General features: G+C 43.6%; 1 protein-coding gene across 1 annotated transcript in view; it reads right to left on the reverse strand.

The window, feature by feature from the left end:
- Positions 1–6,510: 6,510 nt before the first annotated feature.
- The window catches only part of tanc2a (tetratricopeptide repeat, ankyrin repeat and coiled-coil containing 2a), a 36,249-nt gene continuing 23,263 nt past the window's right edge, over positions 6,511–19,496 (reverse strand). The window contains exons 14-27 of the mRNA XM_079177491.1: positions 19,387–19,495; positions 18,154–18,276; positions 17,938–18,075; positions 17,729–17,827; positions 14,641–14,808; positions 14,431–14,524; positions 12,450–12,583; positions 12,227–12,350; positions 11,831–12,006; positions 11,468–11,600; positions 10,904–10,995; positions 10,680–10,814; positions 10,442–10,542; positions 6,511–9,484 (exon numbers count right to left, since the gene is read on the reverse strand). Of these exons, the coding sequence (XP_079033617.1) occupies positions 7,633–9,484; positions 10,442–10,542; positions 10,680–10,814; positions 10,904–10,995; positions 11,468–11,600; positions 11,831–12,006; positions 12,227–12,350; positions 12,450–12,583; positions 14,431–14,524; positions 14,641–14,808; positions 17,729–17,827; positions 17,938–18,075; positions 18,154–18,276; positions 19,387–19,495 (3,478 nt within the window). The 3' untranslated portion in view covers positions 6,511–7,632. The remainder of the gene's footprint in view (positions 9,485–10,441; positions 10,543–10,679; positions 10,815–10,903; positions 10,996–11,467; positions 11,601–11,830; positions 12,007–12,226; positions 12,351–12,449; positions 12,584–14,430; positions 14,525–14,640; positions 14,809–17,728; positions 17,828–17,937; positions 18,076–18,153; positions 18,277–19,386; position 19,496) is intronic.

Genomic DNA, 19,496 nt, shown 5'->3' on the forward strand with positions numbered 1-19,496 from the left:
TAGGAAGATTTGATGCCTTCAACCCCAAATAACTGTGTTTATTAAACCACTACACTATTGTGAACACGTTCCACAGAAGTCCCGCCACATTTAAGACATTCTGTCACTGAAATAATCAGTTTACAGTTACAGTGTCTGTTTCCAACAGGCCTGATAATATAGTGTCAACACCTTTAAACTCAAAAAGTTTTACTGATTTCTAAACTGAGAATGCTTTAAATGGTTTGAAGGGGATGAATCAAAAGAAAAATGCTAAATTAAATGTAAACGTTGTCTTACATTCACGGTTATGGTCTACATCAGGGGTCCCCAAACTACGGCCCGCGGGCCGGATGCGGCCCGCCTCCACATTTGGTCCGGCCCCCTGAACAATACCAGAGACGCATTATGATTTTTTTTCAGTCTGCACAATTAATCGAATTTTAATCAGCCAACCACCAGGGGGCGAACGAGATGAGAGCTGTCATGCGCGCACCCTGTAGAAGTAGAAGAGTAGAAGAAGTAGAAGAGACGGGAGCTTGTATCGCGCACGGCGGTGTTCCGCCCCGATCCGCGTGATCCCCCCCCCCCCCCCCCCCCCCCCCCCCCCATGATCGGGCCCTAGGTCAAACGATATGTTCAGTGATGTGGCCCTCACAGGAAAAAGTTTGGGGACCCCTGGTCTACATGTTTTATTCGCCTCAGCAGGTCCAGTTCCCTCAGTAGCTCCTCCTCCTCCAGCAGCTCCTCCACCTCCTCCTCCAGCCAACGAACGAGGTCCGTCTTCAAAATCCTCATGTTGCCCATGATGATCCAGTAGTTTAGTTCTGCAAAACAAGTTTCGTTAAAAGTAGCTTTTCTCAACAAGTTAAAAACTCAAAGAGTTGGCTCTCCACAGTTTGGATTCACAAGTGTGTTCCGCTCAAAAGTTGTTCCGCTCGTGTTGAAGTCCAAGTGCAGAGTGAGCGATCAGAAAGTTCTGAGGCCTTAAGTAACCTCGGTTGTTTCCATGGCATTCAGCGACGCGTGCGTGTGAGTGTGTGCGTGTGATTGGCCAAGACAGAAAGAGAGAAATATTAATTATTTTCTCTTATATATAATATATTTTGTATTTGATTTCACTAGTTATTTTTATTTTATCTTTCAGTGCTCTATTACCATTCAGTACAGCTATGAGTTGTAAACATTACACAACCCGTCTCTACTTATTCTAATACAACAAATCTGTCTTGGAAACGAGAGAGAGAGAGAGAGATTAAGTATATATATATATAGACTTGATCAGACCTATCAGTAATAATGATAAAACTGTAGCCAGGAAGCTTCGTCTCGCTGTCACTCATACCACACAGTTTAACGTACGGCAAAACCCCTCTTACTGGAAACCCCATTTAAGGCTTGATATATCAATTAGATCACATTGTCGAGGCCCAGAAAAACATTTTTATGTAGTTTAAATTAATTTTAGTTTGATTCGGATTTCCCTGAATATAATATAATGGGGCCTTAGTGTGTTTTTACTTCATTTTTGTATGTATCTACTTGTTTTTACAAATGTTATGGTATTTGTGCATGAGAATCAAAAATCGGTCTCAGAGCATGACACGGGAAAACTCAAAGTCCCAGGATGCAGTTGGGCAGGGGCAGATCCAACCTGCTGCCCTCACGCTGTTCATCACTGCAGCCTAACGTCGCTGCTGTCTCTCGGATCCGCTAGAGGAGAAATGGCTGCAGCTCTGTCCCGTGCCCTCAATCTATTATAATATAATGTGACGTTTATAACGAAAGCATAAACATCACACATTAGCTGTGGCGTAAATGTGGCACCTTTTATGTGGATGTCCAAAATGTGTTGATGGTAGTCCATTTAAGTCTTAAAAATCCCCATTGCGTGATATATTGATCCAGAAAGCTGAGTTTGCAACAGCAAAACCTGTTCTTGCTGCTAATATTAAAGCACAAGAAACCCGTCCACACTGTGTAAGAGTGTGAGGATCAGGGGTCAATAGGGGTAGCAGCTCATTTTAGCTCTGGGGCCTCCTGTGAACTTAATCTGGCCTCCATGAACTCTTTCAGGGGTTGAATGGACTGATAGGCTCATTATGTTTGTGACAATAAATGTTGTTATTCATTTTATCTAATGCTGTGCTAGCGAAGCCTCTATCTAACATGAGTGTGTGTCGTTGCAGTGTGATGTGCCCGTCCACCTGCAGGACAACCAGAGAGGAAGGAGAGTCTCCGCTCGCAGACAGTGTCCATGCTGCAGGGACGAGCAGGTGACTCATTTAGATCCTCATATTCAAATAGTTCACAGTGTAAACCCTCCAGAGAGTATTAGACAGGTTTTAGTTTGACATCCTCTCATGTGTTGCTCACCAGGTGCAGACTTTGGCCCGCAAGCGACGGCGCTCTGCTGACCTTCCATAGAAGAGGAGGCGGAGCTCCGTGGCCCTGCTGAGACTCCAGAGGTGTTGAACAGGGTCCCCTCCTCCACATCCTGCTCATTCACCACCGACTCCTGCTGCTCCTCTCCCAGACTGAGGGAGCCCCTCCCTGTCTCAGTTCCACCACGGCCAGATTAGTGGAAGTCTGAAGGAAGCAGAGACACTCCACCAGAGACTTTAGAGGCTTACGCTTCCAGCCGTGCTCGCTAAATAAAGACGGTCAGTTAGCTCTCTGTTACTGTGTACATGTGAACCTTTGCTCTGTTGCTCATTAAAGTCATTCTCTGCAGTCATCAGATCAGTCATCAGATCACTCGTTGAGTCCACAAGAGTTCACATAAAACAGACACGTTCATATCAGAGATCATAGTCAGTTTCTTTATGTTTTTAACTTCAGTTTGCCAGCTGATATATTTACTTACTTTTTACTGTCTGATAAATGAGTTGATACGAATCATTTATTGGTTAAAAATGTTTCTCACTGTAAATGAATAAATCATCATGTCTGCAGTTAGAAACATTAGTAGTCATTAATAAACTGTCTGGAATTTCTCAATTTCTAATAAGCCGTCAGTCAACCAGAATATTTAATAAAGAATTCTGTTACACGTTATATGAAGGTCATGTCTATAATGCTTTATAAGCACAATCGTAACACATTATGTATCTTTAAAGCTTCATAAGGCATCTGTAGGAGAATCTCATCACATGTGTCTCCTGCGTTAACTTCACACCTGTGAGACCAAATCTGAAGAAACTAGAACGTCTTCCAGATGTTTTTCTTTCTGGCTGGTTTCAGTAAAGACTCTGATTGTTGTTACAACACGACCAGTCTATTGAGAAGGAAACTCTTTATCAAATCAGTGGATCTTAAAAAAAAAACAAAGTCTCTTTCAATTCTTCACAATGTGTAGTTGTCTTAAAGGAAGACCTTCTTTCAGTGGTCTCGGATTAAAACTGCCTGCAGTCATCAGTGTTCCTGTCAGTGGTTTGTTTAGTGGGAATACCTGTTTGTAGTTTTTTCACCATTTTTGATTCATTTAACATCTAAAAAGTTGAATGATCCAGAACTGAAATTGTGTGTCAAATGGAGAGTTGGTGTCAAACTGTTCAAAATACATTTTGAATTCTTTCAGCTTTTCTAACTCACCACTGAAGTCAAGACAAATGTCATCAACAGATCTGCCCCAAACTGTGATGTAATGAACACTTATCAAAACTATAGTAAATCATCTCAGCTCTCTTGACCAATAAATCATCAGACAACATGTTAAGTTTAACGGTTACTGTTTAGTTTGGATACAACTTGTTGTATTTCTTATTTTAACCACAAGATGGCGCCATGATATGTGAAGCACAGACAGGTGACACATTGATACATGTGATGGTTTGATCACCAGTGAAGTCATTCTATTATTATAGGATGCCTTGTTATGTATGAACCTGTTTTTGTAAATGTATAAAAAGTGGTTTGTAACTTAGAGTTGTTGCTCGGCCTCTAAAGAACACACGTGGAAACGTTTCATCAGTTTGTCTCTTTGCATGAAGAGGTTCTCGATATAACAGACAAAAGCAATAATGAAATATTGTAATAAAACCCAATATATAAATATACAACAATTAATTATATATAGACGTGATGGTGAAATCTAAATCTAAAGACAAAACTAATTCATATTAATATGAATATATTATATATATATAATAATATCATCATTATAAACAATGTAGGAGACGCCGGTTTTTACTGTAATGATGCACAGTTTGGCTAATGGATCAGGTACCCGACTCAGTTCATCTAGTCATAAATACATTCATACTATGTTGTATCTTATATGTCTTTTATCAAATAAGTCTTATCACAAATTCATATCAACCAGCTCCAAGCTAACACATTGATGTCGGGTGTTTAAATATAGCCAATTAACAGCAGGCTCTCATCTATAAAGTACTTGCACTTTTATATTTTTTAATGTAAATAATATCTTATAATTATATTTTCCTACAGTATGGAAATACCATATATATATGGTTGTATATAAGGAGGGTGCTGCTTTGTTATCAGACCGTGAGGAGGTTTTAACTCTTCCAGTTTTTGGGATTACATGCTGCATATTCCTGAATTTGATGTGTTTAATCAGGCTGCATCCAGCGCTGCCATTCGACGTGACATAAACATTGTGTTAACAGCTTATTTCACTGTCCCCAAATGGCAGATCAATAAATACGCTGTACTTCTAATTAGTGCATGACCGCAAAAGATGATGCATCCACGGTAGAAACCACCAGAGAGAGAGGGGGAGGGAGGGAGAGACAGACTTACACATCTGTTTTTCATTCAGTTTTATTCCTCTTTGTAATGTTCACATGAGCTGACACATTCCCGTCGTTTTAAATGTTTAAATGTTCTTGTTGCTGTAACCATCCTGGGTTTTAAATAAGAACTTATTTTACACACAGTAAAAAGAAGCCCCCAGTGAACCAGCTAGCAGGGACCACACACACACTGCTCCCAGTGATTACTGCTCGGTTACCTGTGTGTTTAAAAACCCGGGGCCCCGGGTCCCGTCAGCAGGTCGAGGGGTTACATTCTACATGTACAGCACAACACATTGTTTTATTGTGAGACAACACAGCTGTCATCGGGCAAATCAACCACTATGACGAGCCATTTACCACGGTGTATCAATTTTACATTTGAAACTATTTTTTAACATCTCTCTAACTGGCCAGGGTTAGCTGCCAGAGTTTCCACATCATCTCACAGCTGGAGGCCCTGAGCAGTGAGGAATAAAGGCAGCTCACTGCCAGAGGTCAAGGTCTTCATCAGCAACTCTGAAACCAAGCTGCTGAGTCATTATAAACATAAAATGAAAATGTACAAAAAACAGGCATTTGTGTGCATCAAATACATTAAAATAAAAAAGAAAGCTTCGTCCCACTTTCTGAATTTCCATCTTCGTCAAACCCAGACTCAGAAACTGGCCCGTAAATTGCTAGCTAACCTCCTCCCCTTAGTACAGACGGCCGTCATCTTTCCATTCTCACAGACATTAACCACTTGAATACGTTTGTCATTTTTTTAAACGATGGGTCCTTGATTGCAGAGGTAGATAAATGCGGTTGCATTTGCCATCTGAACATTAGAACTTCCATTAGCTGCAGCTAGCTAAAGGCCCTTTGAGTCACAACAGGATTTGCGCTGTGCTCGCCACTGTGGACTCGCCACTGGGGGTCCACGCACATCTGACAACGTGTTCGTGGAAGTCGTGGAAGGAGTACGGAGCGTAATTTATTTTTAAAAACTTGTACTTTGTTGTCGCCAGCAACGATAATGCATTGGTCCCACACTAAGAAGCATGCGCTAGCCCTAGCGCTAGCCCTGTTAGCACACATGATACGTGTTTCTGAGACGGGGCTTTACCGACAAAGGTGTCGATACAAGTTCAGACTTCAAAGTAAAAGCCTTACTTTGTTCAATGCAGCTAGAAGGCGCCGTGGCGCGACGCAGGCCATTAGAATGTGATTCAGGGTGCAGTGGTGCCGCGTTGTGTCTGAAAGGGCCTCAATCAAGCAAACATGAACTCCATCGAACTTTTTACCAGCGAAATCGTTCTAAAACGAGACTCTTGCAAAAGCGATCGTAAATCTGCACTACACGGCTGCATTACGTGATATGGTGCTAAAAAACAAGGCATTTGGTTTAGTTTTAACTCTACACTGATGTAGTTATTTAATGAAACGCTGCTTGGTCTAGCACGTGACGCTTGACTACTGCAGTGGTAGTGTAACATCTAGTGCAGTGGTAGTGGCAGTGGCAGTGTAACATCATGCCTGGCTAACTAGCCAGGCATGATGTTACACTGAATCCATTGTGTGTGTGTAGGAGGGGGGGGGGGGGGGTCAACCAGAGGTGAGTTTATTGAGTTACAGTAGAAGTAGCCAACCGCCATGTTTCCATGCCAACGAGTGTTGTATCAGTTGGGATCCTCGGTGGTTTGCATAAAGGACCTTTATGACTACATAATAGAAAAAAACTAAAAGAACAGAAAAATATTCAATAACCTTAAAAATGTTTTTTTACAGGACTTTTATTGTAAAACATGTAAACCCAAAACTGAGCAAAGTTGAACTGACTTTGCTTTTTATTTTTTATCTCTTTGAAAAGAGGATTTCTATGTTCTATGTGAAAGACCCTCAAAATGAACATATACAATCCAAAAGGAATATACAGTTAGAGAAACAATATTTGTACAGCTTAATACAGATATAACTTAAAAAAGATAAATATCACTTAGTTTTTGTTTTATATATAGCAAGCCAGTGCTTTTCCAATGACAGCATCATTCTAGTTTCTCAAACTATGGCTTGGGGCCGGAACCTCAGTGGCACGAGTTTTAAAGTGTTGAGTCATTTCCATGTTAGCGCTTCATTTACACAGCAGACAAAAGGTGCTAGCGGTGGATTTGTGTCCCTCTTGTCTGACTAAATGTCACCGTCTAGAGTCGAGTATCCACATCTCTAGTGCAGTGCATTGTGGGCAATTCAGAGGCTTCAGTGTTGAAATATACTGTAAGCCAGAGATTTACACGGCGGGGGGGAAGGTTTTTATTTTTGTGCTTACTGATGTCTTTTCTTTTTTCTTTACTTCTAAATTCCCCCAAATCTTCCTCTTCCCTTATTGTGCTTAGTAATGGCAAAAGCACTCTCGTCCTTCCCTTACTCCCTTTGTCCTTGCTTCTTTTCTTTGCCTCCGGCTCGTTAATTGACCTGACCTGTAACGAGCGATATGTTCCTTATCAAATATGCATGTTTAACTTCTGCTTTCCTCTTAACTCTCCTGAACAATAAAGGAGTCAGTACGTCTGCTGACAAACTTAGCGGCAGCCATTGGCTAGGTGTAAACGTACGCAGGATTTGAAATTCTATCTCAAGCTACCTTTTCCTTCAGTCACATTTTGTGTGTACGAGGGCATGCAACCGAAACACCGGGACTTCCTTCAAGGAGAGTGTGTGCCGTTTATTGCGCCTTTCCCCTCTGACCTTCATATGAGCTGCATGTGGTACAAACTGCTTCATTCAAGCGTAGCCCGATCTTAATAATTCAATAGCCCCGCTGACTACTGGAATGTATGAGTGCACTCATTTCTTTTTAACCACTCTTTATTAACCCTCCTCCCTTGTATTTACTTAACGTTTAAACCTTTCTCTACACATTGGACTCTACGAAGGGTCTTTTTGGTTTGACAGGAGAGGTGGGTCCCATCTTTCTGTCACTTGGTCTGTCCGAGCAGCTGTGGATCACCGGCAGCGTTCTGGCCAGCTTCACATCCAGGTAGGAGGGGTTCTGACTGGCAACATGCACTGAACGTTCACCCTGAGGATAGTAGTCCGGCTGGTTGTCGTTGTGGGCGTTGTTGTTGCTGCGGTTGTGGTAGGCGATGGAGGATGGCTGGGGTGGACCGAAGCCTCCTTGACTGGTGGGGTGTTTGCTGGGCGAGGTCATGACCGTGTCCACTGAAGACACGGCCCAGGAGCGAGAAGGGCTGAGGCAGGACGCAGAGCTGGAGGGAGCTTGTTGTTGATACTGCTGGTGGCCCCTCGCGGTCCTGTCGCTGACGCCCATAAAAGGAGTGTTCCTCGATGACCGGCCTGCCTCTCCGGGATAAGTCCCGCCTCCGGCCATGTATGTTTCTGACTGGGGAGAGGAGATCAGAAAGAGGTCGTCGTGGTAGCCAGTAACCCCTCCCGCGGAGGCCAGATGTGTTGGTGCTTCCATGTGCTGGACTGAGGCTGATGTCCTGAAGCTTGGGCCGTGATTGGTGGGCTGCCCACCAGCAAGGCTGCCGCTGCTGGTGGAGAAACGGACGCTGATACTCTGGGAGTGGACAAGAGGCCTTGGGGGAAGAGCGGGGGAGGAGGTTGGGTGGGCACTGAGTGGGCGTTGTAGTCCCCCCTGATGGTGGTATTGGTAATCGTGCAATGGTGGAAGGCTATCAGGAGTCCCCATTGACGCCTCGGTAACCTCTATTGGGTAGTATGCTGCTTTGGATTGGTTGCGACTGAAGTGATGGGCCTGGCCAAACCGATTCATACCCGCCCTCTCCCCTCCTCCTTCTCTCCCATAGGCAGATGCAAGTCTTGCCTGGCAAACAAAGTCAATGTCTACATCATCCAGGGGATACGATCCAGAGCTCAGACCAGCCTGGACCTGCAGGCTAGCCCTGACATCCAAGGGGCTCGGGCAAATGCCTTCCCCCAGCTCGGCCAGTTCTTGTGGCAGTTGGCCAAACTGGGAGTAAGGAGAACTTCCCAAAAGCATGCTGGAATGGGAAGCGGAACTGGGCTGACTGGTTCGGACAACCTGGACTTTGGCTGCTTGGAGCCACTGGCCTTGAACGGGGATCTGCTTTTGGAAGGATCTCTGATTGGACAGGTGGTGGTGTTGTTGCTGCACCCCCTGGATCTGGTCTGAGTGGTGGTGGGCTGAGACGGACTGCGGATGGTAGTGCAGGCCTCCAATTCCTGACAACGCAGGCATACTTTCTGACATTTGGCTGGTTCGCTGTGGCGGGATGAAATGGTGGTAGGAGGTGGACTGGGGAGGAGGCGCAGGGTGACAGGGGGAAGAGGAGGAGGGGGAGTGCCCGGGGCTTGGGAGGTGACGATACAGGTGAGTGGGGGAGAGGGAGGAGGGGGAAGGCACGCCAGGGCAACAGTGGGTATCGAGACTTTGAACCACAGGTGGAGGGTGGAAGGAGGAGGGGTGACGATGAGCATCTCCTTCCCTTTGATTCTCCTCTTCTTCTTCCTCCTCTTCCTCAGTAAGCCCCTCCCTGTCCTGCACCTGCAGACAACCTGAGTCTCTGCACCTGGCCTCGTTGATGGACATGCCCGAATTTTGTAGATAAACGGGATGTGACGAAGAAGGGGGAGAGTCCTGTTGTTGTGCGACCAGCCGACACTCATCCTTGACCCGGGACAGCAGGCGCTGGATCTCCCGGTTGGATGGGCTCAGGCGGCTGGCCTCAATCAGGTCCTCCAGGGCAGCGTGGAAATGTCTGAATGGTGAGAGAGAGCACAAGCATCGAGAGGAATAAGATTTCAGAAGATGACCAAACAGTTCTGGGGACTCCCTGAGAGGAACTGCCAACTGGGGAGCTCCCCCTACATCCAATCAAGTGCTCTTTCTCTGCTCACCACACCAATAGCAATGCTAAAGTGACGTAAGCAGGCCGGCGCTGCTCGCACACAGATGGGAGATGGGCGTCCATGCTTTCTTTCATTTCTTTGCTACAAGTTGTTGCTGTCAAGACCAAAGGTCACAGTGACCTAACATCCGTTTCATTCTTGCGATACCTCAAAAAAGCATTGAGCGAACTTCTTGAAATGTGGAACAAACTTTGTACTCAAGGATGAACTGATTGGAATTTGGTAGTCAAAGGTGACTGTGTCCTCACAAAACATGTTTTTGGCCATAACCATAGACTGTATATAAGAAGTGGACGTAGTTGTCGTGACATCATCCCTTGGTTTGAGTGCCGTTTTGAAGCCTTGAGTTCGGATTACGGTCATCGCCATCTTAACTTTTTGCAACCAGTGATCGGAAGTGACCAGATTTGGACTATTGAGGAGTGACGTAGAGACACCGTGTAGACAGGGCTCTAGCAGCAGTGGCGACCTGTCAATCACAAAATAGCCCTAAAACATACCCTGCTTTGTGGTTTATTTGTCTAAATGGATCTTAATTTACTCAATGAACATCATGCTGTATTTAAGAAGACTTGAAACTAGAGATAGAGACCATAAACTCATGTTTACATTGTTTACTGAGGTAAGTAGCTATTTGAAGGGATGCCTTCCGCAGGGGTTTTATCTTCAGAAGAGGAGGTTGCCACCTGGTCAAAATGCAATTTTGAAAAGAAAGAAAATGCCTATAACATGAATGCACAGTTCATTTAAAGGGAGCACTTTATGATTTTGTTAGGGTTGGTTTGTCCTTATGTCGCTATGGTTACCTGCGTCCACGTTTGGCGCGGGCTCGGGCATAAAAGGCTTCGTAGGATTTAGCTTTCAGCTCGAGCGCCTTGGTGGCAAAATCCTCCGCCAGGCCAAAATCCTGCAAGAAGATAGAAGATAATTCATAATAATGTGTCAGAAGCTCGGGTCATTTTTAGACCACGAACTACAAATGATGTGATGAATCATCTTCAGTGTGTGCCTCTGTGTGTAGGAGGGAGATGGAAAGAGACTCACGTTCATCTTGCGGTGGCAGCGAGACAGGTTGAGCAGCACGCACACCCTCAGCTGTCTGGACGTCTTCAGCTCGTCCCCGGGAAACTTCTGGAGAGCCGACTGATAGGAGTGAGCAGCTTCCCTCACTTTACCTTGCTACAAATACACACACAGAATACTTACAATATCAGATACATGTGTGTGTGTGTACATCTGATTAAATGTGAGTTTGCTGTGTGTGTTACCTTGTACAGTCGGTCTCCCTCTTGGATCAGTTTACTGAGCAGAACCATTAAGATGTCTGGTTTAGATGTTGCCATGGCCCAGGTGGCTGGTCCTACACACACACACACACACACACACACACACACACACACACACACACACACACACACACACACACACACACACACACACACACACACACACACACACAGTATTACCTCTGCAAAAAAGATTACTGTATGTGTCCACTCCTATTTCTGTGAGTTGGCGGTAAAACACTTCAATTGAAAACAACACGTGGTTGGTTTAGGTGTGGGTAGCGCCGCCATGTGTCCATTTCTGAAACATATTTTATGTTTCGGCTTTTAACCACAGACGGTCAAAAGCAAAAGTGAATTCCTTGGTTCCACACAAATCAGCAAGAGCCATGCCCTTATTCCTCTTAACACATTTACCAACATCTTGACTTTTTCCATTTGCTTCCTTTCTAAAAGTGAGGTGAGAAGATGGATACCATTCTCTACACTTCTGTATGTAAATATAAAGCTACCGCCAGTAGCCGGTTAGCTGAGTCATGTATTTACCTATCTTGGCTCCCTTTTTGAGCAGAGCGATGACTGCCGAAGTGTTTCTGCAGCCGACCGCCCGGTCGAGAGGACGCATCCCGCTGCAGTCCACATGCTCCACCGATGCACCGTGATCCACCAGGTGCTGCACCTGATGCAGAACAGGACACAATGAAAGGCAACATGTTTTAGTGATGTAAAAAGGCTTGTGATGTTCAGATTTTTGCTTATGTTATTAATAAATACTAATAATAATTAGAGGAAAGTACCCATTTAGCTTAGAATATGGACACATCACAGACTCTGCAGGACAGGTAAGGCAGGGGCCGACACATTCATTTTATAATCTGGTAAATACGACAATACGGCAGTTTTACACACCACATCTGGGTCACCGCGGAACGCAGCCAGATCCAGAGGTGTCCGTCCGCTGCGGTCGACGTGGGTTGTGGCTGCACCTCGCTCAACCAGCTCTCTGACCAATGGGAGCTGGCCTTTCAGACACGCCCAGCTCAGCGGCGTTAAGCCTTCCCTGTCAGTCTGGTCGAGAGAGGCTCCTGGAGACAGAGAGAGAGAGATTAATCTCAGAGTACATTAGTGTCATATGCATGGATGGCGCCCCTATGCATGGTTGGCAGCCCTATTCATGGGTTGCACCCTTATGACCGGATGGGGCTCCTATGCATGGTGAGGCACTACAGCACCTACACCTAGGGCCGACTCTGGTTGCACCTATTATTGATGTGATTGTTAATACTGTCAATGCTAGGGTGTTACCATGATCCAGTAGCAGCTGGGCTGTGTTCATATGTCCCTCCGAGGCTGCCGTCATCAGGGCTGTTCTACCCTGCTGGTCCACCATGTTCACCTCCACCCCGTGACTCAAAAGGAGCTCCACCACCTGAGCGAGAGACACAAACGCAGACGGACGCTCAGCATTTCTGCAACACTAAAACATGTTTATTCTATGTGTGTGTGTGTTCTGTGTGCTCCACTGTACCTGCAAGTGGCCACGTCTCACAGCGCTGAAGAGGGGAGCCATACCCCGCCTGTTGCATTGCTCAACGGCAGCCCCCTGATCCAACAACAAGCGGCAGACAGCCAGCCTTCCGCTTCCTGCCGCTGCCGTCAGAGCTGACACAGAGACACAGACAAGACACACACAGTTGGAGACAGATTTCCTATATGCACACATGCACGATCTTATCAAAATCCTATCAAATGGGGGTCTGTGCTCTAATTTAGGCCCCTAGTTTAGGGGTCCTTCGTGGTGAAAAGTGCTTGGGCACCACTGTGTTACAGCATGAAAAGAACTATTACAAATATATTCTTTAAGGTAGATTTTATTTCAACCAAATAAGACAAAAACACTAATATCATAAAATATAAGAAATTGAGGTTCCAGAAATAAAGGAGACAAAGGTGTGCAAGTAACTTGAGTGAGTCGCAATTCTGAAGAAGAGAAAAATGTTGTGAGACGACGGGGAGACAGTCCTCCATAACATGTTGCACTATGAGAAGGACAGATTAAAGAATAATGAAGGGCGTGAAGACAACCAAATGACTTTCCGAAGTAGACCACTAGATTTAGTTAGCCATTAATTTTAACTCAACTTGATATATTTCATTATTCTCAAGTAAGTTTTTGTAGCTTCTGTAAGACCAATACAAAGATTGATTATTTTTGTTCTGAACCTGGTAAACTGAGGCTGCTGTGTCGTAGGGCGAGATTTGTACCGTAGTGCTCAGCCTCCACCACTAGAGGCCATTGAAGGGTAGCACAGCAGCATCTGACTGAAAGTATATTTACTTTGTGGTAGTACTGTGAATGCCAAAAAAGCCTAAGGTGATCCAGTCAACCCTGACAATGCAAGTCATATATATATACAAATATGTAACATTACGTGTGACTTCGGCTTTGATTCAGCTGACTTCCAGCAAATCGCTCGGAATCCTGCAGTATTAGTACTAGTGATGTACAAGTGGGTTTCGTTTTGTCTCATCTTTACACTGTTGTAGTGCAGGATACATAGGCTATATGTGCAGTGGTGCAAACTCATCAGGAGTGAAAAAGGCGACAAAGATTTGAACCCACTCGGGGAGTCCTGATTCTTTTTATTTTTTAAGTATCAGTTTTGAAATGTGGATTTACAGTTGATTTTAGCGTGACGATAAAGTGATAAATAAATCACCCTAGAATTAATGTAATCTTACTTCTACAAAATAAATGTAAGGAGGACATCAGGTCAGAGCACTTGAACAAATGCTCCTTGACATGAACCCCACCCGGAAGCACCAGGGACAGAACGACAAGGGGGAAGAAAGACAGAGGACTACAGTTTGGATGCCTCAAGCCTTTGGCATTTTGGCCGTCGCCGTTTCGATTTTTGGTCGTCACCATCTTGGTTTTTGGCCTAACCCTAACCCGCTTTATGGTCTGTCTCTAAATGGGACAATAATTTACTAAATGAACATCATACTGTATTGAAGAAGACTTGAAACTAGAGATTGAGACCATAAACTCATGTTTACAATGATTACTGAGGTAATAAATCAAGAGAGAAGTAGAGTCATTTTCTCATAGACTTCTATACAACCAGAGGAGTCGCCCCCTGATGGACAGTAGAGAGAATGCAAGGTTTAAGACACTTCAGCATTGGCTTGACTTTTCCAAACCTGAAGTTGCTGCCTGTTGTCGCCGAGGGCTTTGTGAACACTGTAATCCACCACTCCCCTTCAGTAAGATAAACTGCAGCACTTTATTATGTATATATATCGTATCTTCATAGATATTATGTTTTATGTTTAATACATTTGTAATAATTATACAGATGAGTACATTTGTAAAACGCTGATCAAATCAGTAGTATTATTGCAGTATTAGCAACAGTCCTGAAGTATCAAAATATTAGTAGTACTGACTAGTGGCGTAGTATTCGTGCAGCGTGAACATTTGCTGTAGACGACAGTTCTTGCAGTACCTGTCTCTCCCCACAGACTGTCGGGTGTGTTGATCTCAGGTCTCTCCTCCTCTTCCTCATCTTCCTCCGGAAGATCCAGGAGGTACGACACGATCTACACACACACGGCACAGTAACGACTGTTACAAACACATCACCAATAGAAGTTCATGATTCGGTAACACCATGTTATTATAGTGTGTGTGTGTGTGTGTGTGTGTTGTAGGTGACCTCGGTGTGACCCGTGCTAGCCGCCGCGATCAGAGCCTGCTGCACCGCCTGGCACCGGCTCGCGCAGCTCCAGTCCACGCGCCTCAGCAGGAAGCGCAGCACCTCGAGGCGGCCTTGCTGAGCCGCGTGCACTAGCACGCACCGGCCCGAGCTGTCAACGTGGCCCGCCTACAGCGCACGGGGAGAGAGAGAGAGAGAGAGGCTTAGAGGAGGAGCCCTGTGCACCTGAGACAATGGAAAGCAAGTTTGCAAGTTGGGTATTCTACCTTAACACCTACAATTGCATGGCTACAATAAACTGCGGTACTGACGGGCTGGGCTAACGGGATGCAGAATTGTTGAGAGACAATGGAAATCTGTCGTTTCGTTCTGTTTGAACTCATGTCCAACACGGCAAGTTATTTACGAGTCGTATTAAGACTCTTAGGACACCAAGACCTGTTTTTGAAGACATGAAGTCCATTTGTTTTATTATTTCATTATTCTAAATGTGGTTAATTCTACTATAGGGATTCAAATAATGTTCTTCTGTTTTGGCATATTTATCAAATAATCTCAATATTAGAAATCAAAATAGGAAACAGTAATTTACACAAAGTAATGTTAGCATTACAATAAAGAATGTTGTCGTAAAATCAGTAAGGTTAGCATAGAAATAAGAACGGTTAGCAAAAAATAAGTAGTCGTAAAATAAGAAATGTTAGCATTCAAAAAATAACGCTAGCATTGAAATAAGTCAGGTTAGCATGAAATTAAGATACGTTATCTTATGAATAAATAAAATAATGTTAGCATGAATGAAATTATTGATGTTTGCCTGCTAGCCCACTCATTGCGGATGCTATATTAGCAGCATCAGCGTGTATGAAAATCCTGCTGTTATGATGCAAAAACCTCATATTAGACGACTGCAGTGACTAAAAAAAATCTGATATTTTCTTCAATGACTTGAAATTAGTAGTAGTAAATAGTTAGTTGTGCCTTGTTCTGTACAAAACGCATGAACAATATTGGTTACTGACACTCATCGCTTCACCAGCTGATCCCTCATTCACATGGGCTTCTTCAGATGACGCGAGAGGGCAAAGAAAGGTTCAAAAAGGTGGATGAGAATCCTTGGGTTACAGTTAAAGCTGGGGTAGTTTGATTTTGGCCTCATAGGGCAAAACTTCTAGACTAACCTTTCAGCATTTCAGAGATGGAGAGAAAACGTTGCTAACAGTTTAGCCTCCTGCTAACCCGAGGCTCACGGCTGCTCGGCACATCAACGCGTGCTTTTTCCAAATTTGCATGAATGTTCAAGCAAATAATACAAAACATGCATTTTTTAAACCTTCTACACCCGAACGGGACCCAATTTGGTCCTAGAGGGGGGGGGCGACAGAGTGTACAGATGTAGTACCAATCACTTCTGAGAACGAATTAAATGATATTTTATGATATTTCAAAAACCTACGTGACGAAGAAATTCTGATAAAATGGACCATGTAACCTATTTTAATCACTCAAAAACATATATATACACAAAGTACTACAAGTTCGACCACAATTTCACCTATTTTTCGCCAGGAGAAGGCGAGCTATGTTCTCATTACCGATCCCAGGCGCGACCTACGGCACTTTCACAGACACCCCGCATATCAAACAGCACGAGGACTTCACACTGAATCCAACAATATCTTCCAAATTTCTCTCTGTGAAGCCGTTCAAAAGTTACATCGAAGAAGCCACACAAAGCACAACACCACACTGCCAAAACATTAGAACCGTAGCATACCTTGAGGTGGTTTCCAGGGCGAAAACGGAGAAAAACGAAGTAAATCCAAATGAGAAATGTGTTCCTTAGCTCACTGTGAGCGTCTGAAACCTAACATGGCGATTCTCCGTTCATCTGAGACGAAATCACTTCATGGAATATACTGGTGTGTTCGAAATACCCACCCGGTTCGAACGAGTGGTCACATGATAAGATGCGCCCACCATAGGCTTAGCAAGGGCTCCATACACACAGACAGAGACGAGGAAAATGCATGGAGGAGAGATATGATGACCCCCAGATAAGTCAAAATGGCTCAAAATGATGCCAAACAGCTCTGTTATGATAGATTGTACAACATGAGTGATAAACAAAGTGAAATATAGTGAAATATATAGTTATATAGTATATAAAAGTACAATGGAACAGCTGCTGGTTAGAAAATGAGAATTTGGCGTGTTTTTTCGTACACAAACTTCTATAACTTGGGTTTGCTTCACTTTATTTACACCAAATCTTTTTGTGAGGCACCTGCACCGTTTTTGCTATGAATTGGGAATGTTTTTTAGGCTTGCCAGGGCCTCATTTAAAAAATTAAAGTGCTTTTTCTTCAGGCAAACCTGGGAATTTTCCCTGTTTGCTGTGTTCTGTCTTCAGCTACTATTAACCAGTAACATATACACAATATTTACTCATCTCAACACATAAACTCACAATTCCTAGTGTTATTCAACCATCAACATTTCTAAAATAGACCTTGTAGTTACAGAATTATAGTCTTTTTAGTATGGGTTACAATTTTCGAGTAGAGGACTAAAAATAGGCCTAGGGGTTAAAAGGTTTTAATGCTACTATTTCAGGCAGACGTAGCTGGTCCATTATTGTGACTTTGAGGAACATCAGACCGCATTTTATGTAAATAAATTACGCAAAAATGCAATGAAATCCAAGGTGTTCACTTTCCATTTCTTGGCAAGTACTTCATTTGATGTACTTCATTTGATGTACTTTTAAATTGATTGTGTGCTGACGAACCTGTACATCTGTATTATAACACTACGTCATATTATTGTTGGTGTTATTTGTTTATGGAGATGTAGGGGGTTGTTGGAAATGGCTGTTCTAAATTTGTCATAAGTAATGTTTATACCTCTGCTGCAACTGATCTCTTCATATAAATATAAATAAAGAGGAAGAAAAAAGAAAAGATGTCATTTTTGATACGAGCACTGGATGACACTGAAGTACACATTTTACATTTCAAAGTGTAAACTCTGCACATGGTGGCTTTGAATATTCTAAGCCACAACATCTAGAAAGGTAGACAGGCACCGTCGCTTTGTGCTGACTCAGCATGGTGACGATGTCCAGATGTCCAGCCGCTGCAGCGAATCCCAGTGCAGTCAAACCGTCCTGTGACTGAGCATCCACCTGGAAAGAACAACACAGAAGCAACACGTTTGGTTGTGATACTGGCACAAACTTTCGATCACAATGTTTCCATAAAAAAACGTTAAAAAAATAAATATATTTTTTTGTACCTGAGCTCCGAGGTCGATCAGGAGCGCCACAGCATCACTGTGGCCCAGGTGAGCGTGGACACACAGCAGGGGGGCGTTGTTGAGGACATCGCTACGAAAATCCACATCAGCCCCGCCCATAATCAGCAACCTGCTCACCTGGACAAGTAGGGATTCAAGTTACATTCCACACCTACTAGCAAGTGTGTGTGGATGTGTGTGTGTGTAAAATGTTACCTTGATGTTGGGGGTGTAAAGGTTGCGCAGCGACGAGAGAGCAGGGCTCAGGCTCTCCGTGCTGTAGGACAGCCACAGCCCCTGCAGAACTGAGGAGGAAACCCCAAGCTTCTTACTCAGACCCTGAGGAGACGAGAATAGATGCCACAGAAACAAAATTATTAGATGGATAATTGACTGGTAGATTTATATGGATATTTTCTGTATTAATAAATAAAGCAACTTGCTGACAAACTGTTCAGAGGTTAAGTTGTATGTGGCAGTCGCTTCACAATTTTACGTCTTAAAAATAAGTAACGTTAGCATGAAAATAAGTAATGTTATCTTATAAATAAGTACGGTTAGCATAAAAATAAGTAACGGTATCTTAAAAGGTTAGCATAAAAATAAGTAGTTTGCATACAAATTTGTAAAGTTATCTTAAAAATCAGTAATGCTAGCATATAAGTCACGTTAGCATAAAGATAAGTAACGCATCTTAAAAATAAACAATGTAACGTTAGCATGACTGAAGCTAGATGCACAGAAGCCCTCTCATTCTGGATCCTACTGTATATCAGTAGCGTCAGCGTGTATGAACATCCTGATGTTATGATGCAAAAACCTCAGTGTGATGACTGCAGTGTACAAAAGCAAAACTTCAGTCGTGAGAAATTAGCCATTACTAGATTTAATGGTATTTCAACCCCCGTGTGTACATTTATAAACAGCATATAAACACCTAAGTTTTACCGACGATCGTTCATGCAAACAGGACATTGGCATTTATGTTTTTCTAGTTGGTGATCTCTGATAATGTGCGTTGCCATCTTTGATTAAGCTGTCGCCATGTTGTTTTTTTTCACAACCAATGAACAGAAGTTACCATATTTGGAATGCGGAGGAGTGACATAGAGACGCCTTTATACGGCTCTGGTAGTAGCAGCGACCTGTCAATCACAGTGAGCCCGCCCGAAAGCATACTCTGCTTTATGGTCTATTTGACTCTAAATGGACCATCATTTACTAAATGAACATCATGCTGTATTGAAAAAGACTTGAAACTAGAGATTGAGACCATAAACCTATGTTTACAATGTTTACTGAGGTAATAAATCAAGAGAGAAGTAGAGTACTGCTGATCAGTCGATGAAATGCAAGTTTTAAGACACTTCGGCATCGGCTTCACTCGGCAGAACCGAAGGTTGTCGCCTGATACTGAGCCACTTAAAGACTGTGTGTGTGTGTGCTCACCTTGTAGATGTGAGCCTTCAGAATGTGATGTCCCAGCTCTAGCGTCTCCTGTCGGTTCAACTTTCCTTCCTGCCGGCAGAGCCAGAAGGCCAGGAGAGTGTGACCGCTCC

The sequence above is a fragment of the Pholis gunnellus genome (genome assembly GCF_910591455.1).
Source record: "Pholis gunnellus genome assembly, chromosome: 17".
NCBI classification, from domain to species: domain Eukaryota; kingdom Metazoa; phylum Chordata; class Actinopteri; order Perciformes; family Pholidae; genus Pholis; species Pholis gunnellus.